The sequence below is a fragment of the Rutilus rutilus genome, assembly GCF_951802725.1.
Source record: "Rutilus rutilus genome assembly, chromosome: 10".
Taxonomy (NCBI): domain Eukaryota; kingdom Metazoa; phylum Chordata; class Actinopteri; order Cypriniformes; family Leuciscidae; genus Rutilus; species Rutilus rutilus.
The window spans coordinates 23968516-23985665 of NC_140215.1; the positions used below are offsets into that span (position 1 = coordinate 23968516).

Below are 17150 nucleotides of genomic sequence, written 5' to 3' on the forward strand. Positions count from 1 at the left end.
CACTGGTACGTGATAAATAATACGTATGATATCCTGCTTAATTTCGGAATAAAGGAGACAGTTTGTCAGAAACACACCAGGAGAACATGCATGGATAGTTTTGCAGTAAGACAAATCTTAAGTCTTTAGTGTCTCCCTGTGGTTGTTGCCAGTCAGACATACCCTTCACTGATGTCATACTAAGATATTTCTCACCTGTTCTTCACTTTCTCAAGTCTGAGGAATCGTGCTCGAGGCTTGTGTGTGTTGGCATCAGTTGTATTGCTGATTCAGCTTCACTTGGGTCCAGCTCAGAGTCCAGCAGTAAAGAGGTCATTATCCGGGGCACGCACAGGACGGGCTCCACTGGGCTCTTTCTCTCCAGGGGTCATTCTATGTCAAGGAGAGTTAGACTGTTCCAGATAACTTCTTTGATTTCATAAAACGTGATTAAAACAAACGGACCGACTGACCTCTAGTTAATGCTTCAAATAAAGATGCGTTTTCAATCAAGAAAATAAATAATATAATCAAACAATCACCTCCTTATTTCTCTGTGCACATTTCTGTAGTAAACTCACATGGACTGCCTGTTATGAAATTAAATGTTTAGTATTTCTGTGGTACAGGAACATTCCTTCACAGTTTAATAACTCACAAAAACTTGTGCAACACTTAAGTGTATATTTGTACATTTTAAAACCATATGCATGTTATAAAGAGTTTGTCCATAAATGACTATCATTGTTGGTCATTGTAAATCAGAGGATTTGCCATAATAAGCTTTTAATTGTATGATAAAGAACCATCAAAATAACAAGAACTTGGACAACATTCTGTGCGATTTACACATTTATATTGTTCATTTTAAATGTAACAGACATTTACTTCCCCATTTTTTTTTTAACTAAAGGTTCCTGACTTTAAGAAACAGCATTAGCTCTGTACTCCTACCTGTAAAGTGATCTGTTCCTACTTCCTACCTTTCAATGCTCAGACTTTCAAAATCAAAGGATTTTTTGGAGATACAAAACCAACAGGTACACATTTTCTCAACTTACGCATTCAAGTTTGCTAGATGGATGAGAATGAGAGTAGGCACACAGTGATTTTTTTTTTTTTTTTTTTTGCATTGAAAGTCAAGCAAACTTGACATCACACCTTTTATTGTAAATAACATTACTGTAGGCTATGATCCTAAAACCCAACAAAGTGTGCAATCTTAGGCAACCATACAAAGGAAGCATGCATGCTAGATTAATGTCAGTACATTTTGACATTGCCGTGACATGAGAGAAAGATGTTTCATATATGTGACACATTATTACAGCACTGTGTGTAGACAGAGGTCAAAATAAGGAGAATGACATCACTCCCTACTGTGTGTTTCACCCATGCAGAGCTAACGCACATTGATAAAGTCAGGAACTGCAGCTGTATGTACAGATAGATAGCAATGTAACCAATATAAACAGACAGCACATCCGATTCCAGACACAGACCAGTTACTCAAGTGGTAACAGGCTCATTTTCATCCTCGTCTAACATTTGGACATCTTCATGAAAAGTAAGGGTCCACAGCGACACAACATAACAGATTTATCAATAACAATGATAGTTGTTTTTTTCTTTCTTTTGACATTTTAGTGGAAGGTTCAAAACCATTTAAATTAAACATGGAAAGTTTGGTAGAATACTTCATTTAGAATGTATGCTACACCAATGCAATTCCCACATCGGGATTTGCACATCTAATGACAAGCAAGGGTGGCATTATTACCAGGCCCTCACTATTTTTCTGAGAGTGGATCAACCAAATCACTCAGACAAAATGCGCGCACGCACACACACAAGCATCGGTTCAACAACCCTGATTTTCTATTCACGTTTAACGTTTACAGTCAAGGGTTTCAAAACTAAACTTTAAAATAAGAATATATTTCAGGTATTAAATAATTTCATATAAAAAAGTACAAGTTCCCTCCCACCCCAGAGTTCCACATATATATTTTATCATACATATACATTATCCCCTTTCCTCACAGCAGTGTCCATGCAGTACCTATAATAACGTCAGTCTCTTTTTCTCAGAATTTTTGTATATCTGCTACACTTAATAGCAAAGCGACACAAACACGCAGAGAAGCTTATGTTATAGATGGTTTGGCTTTTTCATATTGTGGTTATAATCTGGGGTTAAAATGAGTATTATTTTAATGCAGACGTTTCAGCCGTTGAAGATAAACGGAGTGGAAAAGGAGAGTAGCATATCCGTACTCGGCATATGTCCCAACTACCAATCGCTTGTCAGTTTAGTGTTTTGGTCCCGTTTGGGTGGAGCCGGCGGAGGACCCCGCCGTAAAGTTGCATAGCCTGAGATGTTGGCGCTCATGTATCCGCCTTTTTTCTGCTGGCCCAGCAGCAGCTCTGGAGGAGGGGGCGGAAGGGCCATATCGTCCATGGTGGCTACTGGCTCCAGCTTGGCTGAGATTCGTGACGAGGTGAGGGAGCCATGTCGAGTCATGGACTTCCTTTTGAGAGTTCTGTTGAGGTCTTCCAGGAAGTTGGGCTGGATGGCCAGATTGGCCTTGGGCGAAGTTGGTGGGATCTGAGAGTTAAAAGAGGACAGAGGCATCTGTTGAGGAGGTGGAGAAAGGACAAGTGGTTCGGTTGGGCCACTGCTGCGGCGGTGCATAGTCAGAGGCGTTGCTTTCTTCAAGGAGCTCTGTTTCCATGAGGATGTGGAGGAGTTTTGGGGTTGAGGGTTCACCACGGCCACTTTGGGAGCCCCAGTGTGCAGTTCTGACGGGAGAGGTGGAGGAGGCAGGAGTTCCGAGTCTGGCGGCGGAGGGGGAAATTCACACTCCGGAGGAGGAGAGGGGAAGTCTGAGCTGGACTGGAGATACTGACCTTGCTTCCCCTGGAGAGCCAGAGGCAGATTAGCCAAGTTGATCTTGCCTGGTTTTTGTGGTGCCCGAAGTACTACAGAAGACTCCTTTGAAGGTGATCCTGTCGTAGAGGATGGAGTTGAAAAGGAACTGGGTGGGGCTTGACTAGTTTGGGCAAACATGCTGACCAGATCCTCCACTTTCTTGGACTCCTGGTACTCAACAGAAGAGGAGGCCTTCACGCTCGAGTTGCGCTGTGGGGTTGGAGGGGGCTTCTTCCCTCCTGAACCAGTAGAAGAATTTGATGATGTTGATGGGGACTTCTTGATTGGTGATCCCACCTTGCCAGAAGGCTGAGGGGCAGGAGGCGGGCTTGGAGCAGGAGGTGGAGGGAATTCAAGGGTACTCTCTGGTGGTGGTGGAGGAAATTCAGGAGATTGTGGTTGAGCCTGTCCTCCTGGCTGCCATTTTGGTTTGGTTTTTACCACGGGAGGAGATATGGGACATTTGGATCCATCAAGAGTGTCAGGGAATTGGTTTACAATCTGCTTTACAAGCGATTGGGTGGGAGAGATGGGGGCTGATACTGATGAAGCTTTGGAAGAAAGGCTATATTGCTTGGGAAGGGTTGGTGGAGGTTGATTGGGACTGTGACCACTGGACAAGCTCTGCTGTTTCCTCATGGTGGCCGGAGGAGTTGGAGACAGAGAAGGTGGCAATGGGGAAACGGGGGAAATGCCATGGCCAGGTTTTGGAGCCGTTTGGGGTGGAAACACACCAGTGAAGGTTTTAGGTGGGGCAAGTGGACCTGACTGCTGAGGCGGTGGAGAAAAACACACGGGAGGAGGTGGTGGAGGCTCTTCATCTTGCTGGACAGCTGAGAAGTCATAGGCCATATTTGGGAACTTCTGAGCTAAGAACTGCTGGAGCCCATTGGTGCTGAGGGGAGGTGGGTATTTTAACTGTTCTGGGGGTGGTGGTGGAGGCAAGTAGCCATTACTGTGTAAGTGAGATGGTGGTGGCAGCTGGTCTTCCTCTGGAGGTGGAGGAGGAACGTAGTGGGGGCTGAGAGGGGCGTGCTTCAACACTGCCATGGCTGACCCTGGCACTGGCATCTCTGGAGGAGGTGGTGGTGGTGGGGGTGGAGGAGGACTGCTGGCAGTTTCTGCCAAATTATTCATACCAGGTTTGAGACACTGTGGGGGTGGCGTAGGGGGAATAGCTTGCTGCTGTACTACCAATAAGGGGGTCTGTTTGTAATGATTTTGAGCCTGGGAGATGTTTTGCAGCCTAGCAAGTGTGCTGTATTTAGTGAACTTAATCGGGGTGGAGTGGTGCGTGGGGTTGGGGAGCGGGGGAGGTGGTGGAGGCGGCGGTGGTGGAGATAGGGGTGAGGAAGGAGACACTGGGGACACACCGCTGTAGCTGCTACGAGACTGGATAGACTGGGGTAGTTGAGGAAGTTGTAGAGGGTAAGAGGCTCTAGCAGGGTGTGTTGGTGGGCCATCCATTCTCATCTGTGGATATGACAAAAACCATTCAATTAGAACAGGAGTATGAATGAGATTTTTTGACATTGATTTAAAAAAAATGTAATGATACGTAGGTATTAGTAGTGTGCAAGAAGATATTCAGCAGACAGTGCAATTAAAAGAGTGAAATGACATGAAATGTTACTGGGAGGAACCAAGAACTGTTAGTATTGAGATCTGCTCCAAATTCAGACTCTTTTGTCCTTACAAAAACGATTCATTGAGATGTAGAGCTCAATCTAAAAATCACCAATTAAGACAACAGCAATTCAGTGTGTGCATCACAAAACAGGAGTTTATCCTGTTTCATGTTGTGCTTACCTTCTCTGAGAATATCTCCCATTGATAACACACATCAAACCAAAACACTCCAACCATTAAGTAACAGGTTATTCAAAATACAACACCAGTGCATTGTCTGTTAAGAGTTAACACAAACTATTACAACAGGTGTCTCACACCAGTCCCCAATTACCCAACATTCACAAAAACAACTAGGATGAACCGCCCGCCACACACATCATATCAGTGGTTAGTTGCTTTAGAGGTTCACATGTGAGGATTATATAAAAAATATATAGGGCTAGAGTGTGAGGTTTTACCACACTCCTAACCTCAATCCCCACCATTGTATAGCCTTTCCAGACTTGGCATTCTCATCCTGGGTAGATAAACAGAGAGGGGACCAATTAAGTAATATAACTGGGGACAGTGTGACATGAGTTCGATGTCCCAAAATCACGCAAAGGGTCTTTATTGTGACTCAGATTGCCCTTGCCCTCAGAGTAATTAAATTTGACACTTGAAAGTAGCTGACAATATGATGTCATATCCAAATTTAACCAATTCCACTGAGTAAATTGGAACTCTAATTAAAACACTGACACCATCAAATCTCCTTGTTTTCTTTTTGTCTGGTGTATGCGTTTGATCTTTCAGGTTTTTATTGTTCCTATATATATATATATATATTATATGAACATACTTTGCATCGTTCCTAACAATGTCATTCAGCCATGACTGAATTCACAATGCAGTGATGCACAATGGCCTCTTGTACCTTATAGATTACATGATGTATAATATTGCAAAGATTTTTTCAAATGGATTAGGAAATAACAATGACACCATGATGAAGAAACAGAAGCGGAACGAAGCAGAGCAAGTAAAGATTTAAAACAAAGTTCTTCAATGGTAACCTTGGGTTCATCTGACTGATTGCCTCTCTTCCAGGCCTCAGAGAAGATGGAGCTGACCACACTCTGAGAGCGCACATGACCAGAGGATGTAGTCTCTGACACGCCACTGTCTGATTGGCTAGAGTGGTTGGACTGAGATTCTGTAGGCATGAAAGAATAAATGAATCAAAAGTTGAGTAAAAGAGGCGAATATAGAAACTTGATAATCTGTCTCATAGACAATACACAAGCCTGTTAAATATGAAGTACTGCCTCATATCTCAGGTTACCTGTATTTCTGCTGAACTCACCTGGTAGACTGGAGGAGCTGGAACCAGACTTGATACTGGAGCTGGACAGGGAGGACCAATCATGAGCAGCCTCTGTGCGTCTCATAGCTTCCTGATAGTTCACATATAGCTGCTTCCCATACTGCATTACAAATCACATATATTCAGCCACAAAACTAGCATTAAACACATATTCTACATACATATTACATTATACACCAAGCAAGGTAATGTCATTATAACAAGATATTACCTTGGCAATGCGTATTCCGTTGACCCACTGATGCAGTGTTCTGACATCGTCACAGCACAGATACTTGATGTACTGTGATTTCTTCTGAATCTGAGGGTGCTGTGCGAGGAAATCAGAGACACTGAATTGTATTATCTTTGCGGAAAGCATATAGCAATAGTTTCATATTGTCATATCAGTTATATACACATCATTTTCAATACTGTTAGTGGCTGACTGATGCTGGTATATTATTGTGGTATAAACCATTTTGTAAATTGTAATGCAGACCGAGAGCTGGCTTTTATAGATCCCAGCACTTTAAATGTCTTTATGCTTTAACCACACAGACAAATGGGAATCTGGAAAGTAGCTTATGATAAAGTCTAGAGATATGCAAGGGCAAAAGTTTTTTTCCACTTTTACTACTTTCACTACTTGCAAATGACTCTTTAGTCATTTAAGTAAATGCATTTTTAAGATGCATTAAAAGATCCTCTTCCTTTCCAAGAACAAAACAACATCTGATAATAGACCATTTGGGTCTTTACAGCGATGATGTTTTTTTTTGTTGACGAAGCCTACCTGGTGACAGAAAATGATAGTTCTGCAGTAGCAATCTATAGAATAGATTATAAACTCTTTTTTTCCCCCTCAGAATTATGATATAAACTTGCAATTGCGAGTTATAAAGTCTGAATTGGGAGACATAAACTCGCAATTGCGAGAAAAAAATATCTGAATTGTGAGATAAAAATATTATATATGTTTAAACGTTATCCATGTAAAATGTTATAGGTTTAAATATTATTTCATGCTGTAACTCTAGGGCTAATACATTAGATCCCCAAAGAACAGCATATGTGATTATGTAGACCTAATTGATACTTTAATAGTAGACTAATCATCGCAAGTTTCATCATCCAACTTCTGTGTTTAGTTTCAAAGAGCGTCTTCAACCACAGTATTCTATAAAAAAATATATTTTTTTGCATTCCGATTCTGACACCCAAAGGGACAAGATACTTTTTTCTCTTATTCTGTGGATTTTGCCCACTTTCCTACAATTGTTACCACTGTTTTTCTGCCAACACAATGCGCGCGCAACTGCAGTGACGTAACTGTCACGTCCACTCCCAAATGGTCTACGAGGAACGAAAACTTTCATGCTTTTTAGACCGTTTATAACTGCTTAAAATAGAATGTCTGATGCAATGTACAAGGATGATTGCTGTAACTCACCTTCAGTACCATGCAGTAGTCAGTTGGGGCTTTATACTTGCTGCGGTAGTCCTGACCCAAGTAAATATTAACATGATCCAGCTGCAGGAAGCAAACCAGGTCTCTAGAGGCCTACAGGTGACACAGAAAAACAGGCAAAACACTTAATTAAAAAAATTGCATGTTATAACTAAGGATTTTCGGGGTAAATGAACCTGTAGTAGGGAATGCAGGTAATAGGCCTACTACAAACTATGTATTGTCTTCATTCAAATGCTTGAATCTTATTCTCTAAAATATTATAAGAATGATTCATTATTTATTTTAAAAACATGCCACACAAATGACCTGCTGTCTAATTCATTCCTTTGTTTATATTGTGCCAATGAAAATTTGCTTTTAAAATAGAAAAAAAAGATACCTTCACTGTTCCACTAGGGGGAGCACTACATTTGCAGAAAGTTACATTGAATTAGTGGTTCCCAAACCTGTCCTGGAGTACCCCTAACACTGCACGGTTTCTTTTTCTCCCTAATCAAACACACCTGATTCAACTCATCAGCTCATTAACCCATGTGATAATGAGCTGATAAGTTGAATCAGGTGTGTTTGATTAGGGAGAAAAAGAAAACGTGCAGTGATGAGGGTAGAAACATGTAGCCCTGAATGTTCTTTTTTTGAAGCACTGAGATTCTGTACTTAGTCTTTTGAAGAGTCAGACAGTCATATGTGTTAAGCATCAGAGTTAAATATGAAACAGGATGCATATGTTAGTGATGCAGATGGGCAGCAGCTGTCAAACCCAGAGTGATGACCTGAGGATGTACAGCAGCTGCTCTTCTATCATCTCTCTCTTGATCACCCTCTTCCTCCCTGTGGTTTGTGGATAATGAGCAGTCACTGGCCTATGTCTACTCTGAACTTGACCTCATTAGCTGATCTCCAAACATGGAAGAGACAGTCAATGGGCCCTTTATCTCCTGAAAAGCACAGGAATTATGAAATGTGACTGACAGCAAGAGTGTTGCTCAAACGCTCAAATCTCATTCACGCATGTGTGTATTCAGATTCAGTCCATCAAGACGTGCTTGTGTCAGGTTTGACATCAATGATGTCTGGTACCTAATCACGATTCCCTTAATGTGAATATGTGCTTGCACAGCAGCACAAAATGATACTATTTTATTATCATGTATATACTATTATACTATTCATTAATATGTTAATTTCATTAGTATATTTTCAGTTTTTTTTATTTTAATTTGAGCTTGCTTTAGTAATTTTGTTAGATGCTTGTGTACATTTTTTAAGATTTATTTATAGTATTTCTATATTGCTTTCACTAATTTTTATTTCAGTTTTATTTTTAGTAATTTTAGTACCGATCTTTTGATTTTAGTAGCGATTATGTATTATTACTGATGACGGGCTTTATAGTGTGAGTGTATCTACACATACACATACACTTAAGTGCAAGCATAAAACTAACATATGTGCACATAATCCTACATCTCTGTCATATGTGTACATAATCTTAATTCCACTCGCCTACTAAGAGATCTCTAACAACATAGAGATTCTGGGATTATGGTATGTTTATGGTACGATTATGGTATTATTCATGGTACGTGAATGGAGTGAATCCTCAAAGTTAAACTAAAATAAAGCACATACTCAGACAACTGATTAGTGCTGCCCAATTGACTGTAATAATGTAAGTCATCAGTATATTTTTTATTTTTTTGCAAAGGTCCTTTCAGGGGCTCTGTAACATGAGCAAAAAAAAAAAATTATGATATCCCCTCTTATTTCGGCTGATCCTTAAGCACTTTCGCAAATGTGCAGATGCTTTTCTGCACTGATCATTAGTGAAGGAATCACCGAAATATGCATTTTAAAGGGGTCATGAACTGCATTTATTCATGAACTGCATTTTATTATTTTATAATGTTTCCTGAGGTATATTAGTATGATTTTTACAACAAAAATGGTCATAATAAATAAATCAATAAATAAAAGGCCATTTTCTACCCTGATTTGAGCGCTCTGTTTGAAGGGGCGTGTCTGCTGTGAGACTTTAGTGTAAACACCCACTGCTGTGATTGGCTGACATCTTTGCAAATGAAATAGCTCAGTTTTACATGTGGAACTTTTACTACGTTTTTACCATTACAGCTGTCGAGATTAACTAATTGTGAAAAGTGTTAATTTTACCATATTATATTAAGATCTACTCCCATTACATGAAAGATTGCAGAGATGAGCTTTGTAGCCGGTGACATCCGTTGAGCGCATGAATGCAGTGATCTTGTCATTGCGACTCAATTTCTGAAATCTTACAAATGCTTTCATCATAACTAACAGTGCAAACACGACGTAAGTAAGAGATCCATTGTGCAGTGTAGGTTCATTGATTATAACAGGAGTTTTGGCGAGGAAGTTTTGAGTTCTGAAACTTACAGGATGCTTTAATAGTACAATGACCTCTTGCATGTAAAAAAATAAATAATAATTGATGAATTTGCAAGTTTGTAAGGGTTTATCAGTTATCAGGAGTGTGAAAGTGAAAAGATAATGAATTTCAGAGCAGAAAAAGAGATACAGACTCACAACTGACCTTGGCTTTACCCTTTGGCACGTAATATAACCCAGAGGCTCGTAACAGGAAGTACCGCTTCTTCCAGGATTTCTTGCCGTCATCTTTGAGCCAGAGCACCCCTTCCATCTCAGGAACACTGATGGAGCTTCCACAAAAACACTCCTGCACAAAAACACACACACACCTTTATCAGTGAGTAAAACATGTCTGACATGACCTAGATAAGTCATGCTGTTTAAAGCACAAGAGAGAATGTGTATAAGTAGGTTCACAGTCTGCCTCACCTCCAACAGAGCCTCTTTATTTCTGTCTGCCATTTCACATGTCTCCTTACGCCCCAGCAAATAGTTCTGAGGAAAACAGATGATTCAGGGGGAGATGTTAATAAAGTGGCTAAGACAATCATCTGTCTATCACTGATTTACAGGTATTGCATACTAGAGAATTAGCCAAAACAAATCTTTAGGTTTGAATGTATTTGAATGTGTTATTTTAAAAGGCATTCAAGAAAGTGCAACATAAGAAAACAAAGCGGTTAAACACGTGAACTGACATCTTGTGTTCAGGGTCGCAGCCAGAGACTGGGCAGTGAACACACTTTAACCAGCCTCTGCTGAGATCAATTATTCATTACAGTTCAGCATTTACATGACATTGACCTACATCAGCCACATATGCCGATAAAACAACTGATCCATAGAGCACTGATGAACTAACCTCTATATTACTGATACACTCTTTGGTGACAGAACTGCACAAATCAATTTCAAGAATCATTTAAACATCACACTACATCATTGCATGGCTTTAAGGGACAATTCACTCAAAAATAAAAAATAAATGCTGTAATTCTGAAAATTAAGGCATTCTTTTTGAAAATGTTGACTTTCACTGAAGCCTTCACGCATCATTAGACACACAACACCAGTGAATAACTAACTTACACTATTATTTAAAAGTTTGAGGTTAGTAAGATTTTTTTTTGAAAGAAATTAAAACTTTTATTCAGCAAGGATGCATTAAATTGATCAAAAGTGACAGTAAAGACATTTATAATGTTACAAAAGACTTCTATTTCAAATCAAGTATTTTCTTTTGAACTTTCTATTCATCAAAAAACTGCATACTAGTTTTCCCACAAAAAAATATATTAAGAAGCAATGTTTTGAACATTGATAATCATGGGAAATATTTTTTGCACAGAATCAGCACAACAGAATGATTTCTGAAGGATCATGTGACACTGAAGACTGAAGTAACGATGCTGAAAAATCAGCTTTACCATCACAGGAAGAAAATACATTTTAAAATATATACACATATATATTTAATTTATTCTAAATTAATAGAATAGTATTTTTGATCAAATAAATGCAGCCTTGATGAGCATAAGAGACTATTTTCAAAAACTTAAAAAACAATCTTAAAGGCAGCAAACTTTTGAACAGTAGTGTATAACACTGCATTCTTTACAAGACTTAAAATGTACTGCACAAGGACAAATTTTTTGCTGCTTTTTGGAGCTAAACAGATATGGTCACTAGTGACAGACGGAGTATTACCTGAGGGTTCTTGAAAAGCGCGTATTTCTCAATGCGTTCGATGAACATCAGTCTGTTGGTGCTGTCCCTGGTCCAGTTTAGCAAGTTCTCCACCAGGTTCTCATGATCCTCGAAGATTCTCTCTGGAAAAAACAAAGTGTGAACATTATAAAGATGAAGAGACGGTATAATAAAAAAAATATGTTACTTGCTGTTCATAAATCAACTAGATCAACTTCAGATTCTTTGACCAGTTATTACTTTCACTTCTCCTTGAAAATGTATCCTGATGTGGAAAAAAGTGACCAAAGATAGACTTAGTAAACAAGCCTGCAAGAGAGGTCAGTAAGGAAAAGTGACATTTATCTAAATTATTATAAGCCTTGCTGGCACTGTCCTGCTCTCTTTGCTCTCTATATAGACATAAAGTCCCCTGAAGACATTTAGGACAAGAAGTATGTAGCAAATTGCATGCACTAGACAAATTTGAAATAGGTCAAAACTTAAAAAACCCACTGAGGTAAATCAAAGAGGGTACTGCAAGTTCCATGAAATCAAACGTATTATTTAAACAAAACTTCATATATGATAATGTTTTATATATGGGCCGTTATGCTGAGCCTAAGTTTGCTTTGTACATTGAAAAGTATCCTGTCAGACATGAGATTCTGAAGTTTAGAAACCTCTGCCAGTATATAAATGGCAAACCCTTAACAAAAGATTAAGATAGTTTATTAAAGATGATAAAAAATGAAAAGAGTGAAATCTGACAGATTAGAGGTCTGTCCATTAGGAAATTAAAGCTACTTGAGGAATTAATGACACCGTATACTCCACTTGATCCTAATAGCTGGATTAAGCCAGATTTCATCACACCTCAATGCTAAATGAGTGACTTTTAACCTCAACATGCTCAGCCCACAAAAACAATGAGCCAATAAAATATAAGAGTTTGACTACGTGCTGACAGCATGACAAAAATAATTCAAAAACGATATCAAAATTAAATTCATGTTTAATGTATGAAAATACATTTATTTTTCTATTTCCTCATGAATATGAGTGTGCACATGCACTCACTCACAAAATAGCTCTAGAAAAGAGCTCCGCTGCTCTTTCTATTAAAGGGATTTTAGCATTGACCATCTGGTGGATATTCTACACACAACCACTGTATATCCTTGCCTTCCCCTCTCTGCCTTTTCTCCTTCCACTGAAAGAGCAGAGAGTGGAAAAACAGAAGCCCTGGAGATGTAGGCTATGGCCACACGCATGATCGCTCAGGACCTACATAGAGAGAAGCCCAGCACAAGAGGCCTGTGACTCACACATACATACAACTCTAACAACAACATACCACAGGAAATTAATTTGATTTGTCACTCAGAAAAAAGCAAAAAAAAAAAAAAATATCGCATTGCACCAGTGTGAAAGTACATAAAAATATGCATGGTTTGAAAGTATAGCCTAATCTCAAGACTCAAACATTACCTGTGTTAACATGCAAAGTAACATTACCATTTAAAAGTTTGGGGTCAGTAAGATTTATTTTTAAAATAATTAAAAATACTCAAAAATATATCACTATACTAATATTCAGCAAGGATGCATTAACTTGATCAAAAGTGACAGTAAGGATATTTATAATGTATATATAATTTATAATTATAAATTTAAATTTATATAATATTTAAAATTTAAAATTATTTAAAATTATAATAGGAAAAAAAGTCGGCACACCATGGCTCCAAAAATGTGAAAATTTAATAATAGACTCACACACAGGTGGTAACGTTTCGAGCGCATAGCCTCTTCGTCAGACAATTAAGAGTTGAACACACCACGCCTTTATACTCACAAGTGACACCCCCCAAAAAATAAAAAAATAAAAAAATAAATATAAATAAATAAATAAATAATACCAATGACACCCAGAAAAAGAAATAAAGGCAAAGGAAAAAAAATCTATTATTATTATTATTATATTTTTTTTATATATATATCTTTTGGGGGGGGGGGGGTGTCACTTGTGAGTATAAAGGCGTGGTGTGTTCAACTCTTAATTGTCTGATGAAGAGCCTACGCGCTCGAAACGTTACCACCTGTGTGTGAGTCTATTATTAAATTTTCACATTTTTGGAGCCATGGTGTGCCGACTTTTTTCCCTTTTTTATAAATTTTCTTGTCAAGCACCCAATTTGAGCAACATATTGCTTTGGATGTGCGTGCTTTTGATCTGATTTTATTTATAATGTTATAAAAGATTTCTATTTCAAATAAATGATGTTCTTTTGAACTTTCTATTCATCAAAGAATTGTGAAAAAAAGTATCAGTTTTTCAGTTCAGTTCTCATATAATGGTGTCAATGCAGGCAGATCAATAATATTGTTGGCTATTAAGTGTCCCCATTTATTAATACTTATAAAGCACATATTAGTGCCTTATTCTGCATGAGCATATTCTACATCCCTTAACCCTACCCAATGCCTAAACTTAACAACCTCCTTACTAACTATTATTAAGCAGTAATTAGGAGTTTATTGAGGCAAAAGTCACAGTTAATAGTGAATATGTGTTCCCCAAACTAAAGTGTGACAAAAATGCTTCTTGAGTACCAAAACAGCATATTAGAATAATTTCTGGGGGATCAGGGATAACACTTTATTGTACAGTGTCCTTGTTACACGTTACATGTAGGCCTAGTTACTATAGTAATTACTAAAAATAGTGCATAATTACATGCAACTAACCCTCAACCCCTAATTCTATAGTCAGTACATGTTGTTAATTAATATTACTCAGTACTTATATGTTTAATTACACTGTAACAAGGACACCTTAAAAGAAAGTGTAACTGAATCATGTGACACCGAAGACCTAAGACTCGGGTAAATTCAGACTGCTAAAAATTCAGCTTTGCCATCACAGGAATATAGGAATATATAATTTTCTTAAAAAAAATATATTAAAGTAGAAAACAGTTATTTTAAATTGTAATAATATTTTACAATATTACAGTCTTTACTGTATTTATGATCAAATAAAAGCAGCCTTGGTAAACATACAGTAAGAAACTTCTTTTAAAACCATTAACAAATCTTACAGACCCCAAACCTTTGAACAGTAGTGCACAGTAGCATTAGAGTATGAATTGGGATTCAGGTTTTCATACAACAATATTTAAAACTTTTCATAAAATCAGTAAAAACATAAATTTCCTCATGCCTTCCACACCTGTCCTGACCGTCATAAATTCTACTGCCTAAAATAACAACTCCTAGTATTACTATTATGAAATTAGTGGAACTAGTTACAGTAATATTTACCTAGTTTAGTGCTACCCCTTCCACAGACTGCACATGATTGTATGGGATAATCCTATTGGGATTTCAGACATAGATTTTGCTAATCTATACTCGCTGCTAATCTACACCGATCAAATAAATCAAATAGGACTGTTGTTATGTTTTTGAAGACCAGTGAAAAATGAAAAAGATTTTGTTTGCAGCTGAATTATCATCCAGCTGTCGTCGTGCTCGATCTGGGGCAAGCCTGACCACATGACTTTAATCCCTTTTTTAATTTGTCTTTATTGATTCAGTCTCTCTTTGGATGATACTTCAGACTAGTCAGTAAAGGAATGGCCTACCGCGCAAAATACCACAGCATGTGCACTACCTGCCAGTCCACAAAAAAAAAAAAAAAAAAACCCGGTAATATTGTAAAATATTATTACAATTTAAAATAACTGTTTTCTATTTTAATATAGTTTAAAGTGGAATTTATTCTTGTGATGGCAAAGCTGAATTTTCAGCATCAGTCACATGATCCTTCAGAAATCATTCTAATGCTGATTTGATGCTCTTGAAACATTTCTTATTATTATCAATGTTGAAAACAGTACTGCTGCTAAATTGATACATTTAAAATTGTTACATAATTTTTTTTTTTTAAAACAGCATTGAGATTGCTGACAGTATTGATAGTATAGTCAATTTAATGCATCTATGTAAAATAAAAGTATTCTTTTTCTTTAAAAATCTTACTGACCACAAACTTTTGAATTGGTAGTGTATAGATCTACACATTTTCCACAAATGTCTTCAGTCTAGCATATAAAACCTTGTACAGAGATTTTTGTGCCACTGTTTGAAAGAAAGACCAATTTGCTCCATGTTGGTATATTACTGTGGTACCAATTCCAAATTTACGTTAAACATGTATAAAGTCACAATGTCACAATGAGGACCAGACAGAGGTCTTACCCGTCTGGAGTTCAGTGATGATTTCCACCAGAGACCAGTCCAGGCTATACCCGCAGTGAGATTTGTCCAGCAGGTTGTCCAGCACCTGACGTACAGTCTGTCTCTCATCCACCATCATAGTTTTGGAGCTTTCATCTGATAGGTGCACTCGGATAACCAACTGAGGGGATAGACAGAACATGACAACAGTTATGTATGTTCAGGAGCGCCACTGGGGTTTCTGAGCCCCCTAGCTAACTTTCTGTGTGCAAGAGTTACAAACATTTGTTTCTTTTCTATGTGCTTTTCCCAAAAATGCACTTCACATGAACGATGTTGTTCATGAAGTGCTGAAATGTCAATCACTCATCACTGTAACCTCATTACGTTCTATAATTTTTGGCGTAATTCTTATTTTATTTACCTGACCATAAGATGATTAGCGTTTATTTACCTAAATATTCCAGGTAATTATCTACATAACTAAATTTGGGTCTTATCGGGTCCATTCGCTAAAAGCATTTTTTTTTATTACCCGAGACCCAAACACGCTAATATAAGACTCATCCCGACACTCGTGAAAGTTTTGCACCCGAACCCACTCGAGTCTCGGGTCAGACCTTGGGTTTTCGGATCCAAGTGGACCTGTGAAGACCTTTACCAGGGCCCTTTGAATCATCCTATTCTTCCACCCCTTTGACATTTTATTGGGGGATTTGGCCTTTTGTAAGCACTTCAGGCAAACATTCACCTTAGCTCTGAGAAAAACAGCAACATCATCAACTGCACACAATCAAGATTAAATGAAATAACCCTTCTACATACACATCCCCATTTTAGTACAAACAAATATCTTAGCAACGACAAAAAGCCTGTGAACATATAAATCACATAAGAATCCCCTCTCTCTCTTTATGACATTACACACATTATCGCAACTAAGCCACATATACACTGCTCAAAAAAATAAAGGGAACACTTGTTAATCAGAGAATAGCATCAAGTCAGTTAAACTCCTGGGATATTGATCTGGTCAGTTAAGTAACAGTTGGTAATCAGTTTCAGCTGCTTTAGTGTTAATGAAATTAACAGCAGGTGCACTAGATGGGCAACAGTGAGACAACCCCCAAAACAGGAATGGTTTTACAGGTGGAGGCCACTGACATTTTTTCCCTACTCATCTTTTCGGACTGTTTTTCACCAGTTTTGCATTTGGCTAGGGTCAGTGTCACTACTGGTAGCATGAGGCGATACCTGGACCCTACAGAGATTGAGCAGGCAGTCCAGCTCCTTCAGGATGGCTCATCAATACGTGCCATTGCCAGAAGGTTTGCTGTGTCTCCCAGCACAGTCTCAAGAGCATGGAGGAGATTCCAGGAAGACAAACAGCTACTCTAGGAGAGCTGGACAGGGCCGTAGAAGGTCCTTAACCCATCAGCAGGACC

At 38.2% G+C, this 17150-nt stretch overlaps 1 protein-coding gene across 5 annotated transcripts in view; it reads right to left on the reverse strand.

The window, feature by feature from the left end:
• Positions 1-590: 590 nt before the first annotated feature.
• Positions 591-17150, reverse strand: part of raph1a (Ras association (RalGDS/AF-6) and pleckstrin homology domains 1a) — a 72575-nt gene continuing 56015 nt past the window's right edge. For all 5 annotated transcript variants that reach the window (XM_084422179.1, XM_084422176.1, XM_084422178.1 and 2 more), the window contains 9 exons: positions 15727-15886; positions 11482-11603; positions 10204-10269; positions 9938-10081; positions 7342-7452; positions 6121-6219; positions 5889-6009; positions 5599-5738; positions 591-4384 (listed from right to left, as the gene is read on the reverse strand). In XM_084422179.1, coding sequence (XP_084278305.1) covers positions 2273-4384; positions 5599-5738; positions 5889-6009; positions 6121-6219; positions 7342-7452; positions 9938-10081; positions 10204-10269; positions 11482-11603; positions 15727-15886 — 3075 coding nt within the window. In that variant the 3' untranslated portion in view covers positions 591-2272. The remainder of the gene's footprint in view (positions 4385-5598; positions 5739-5888; positions 6010-6120; positions 6220-7341; positions 7453-9937; positions 10082-10203; positions 10270-11481; positions 11604-15726; positions 15887-17150) is intronic.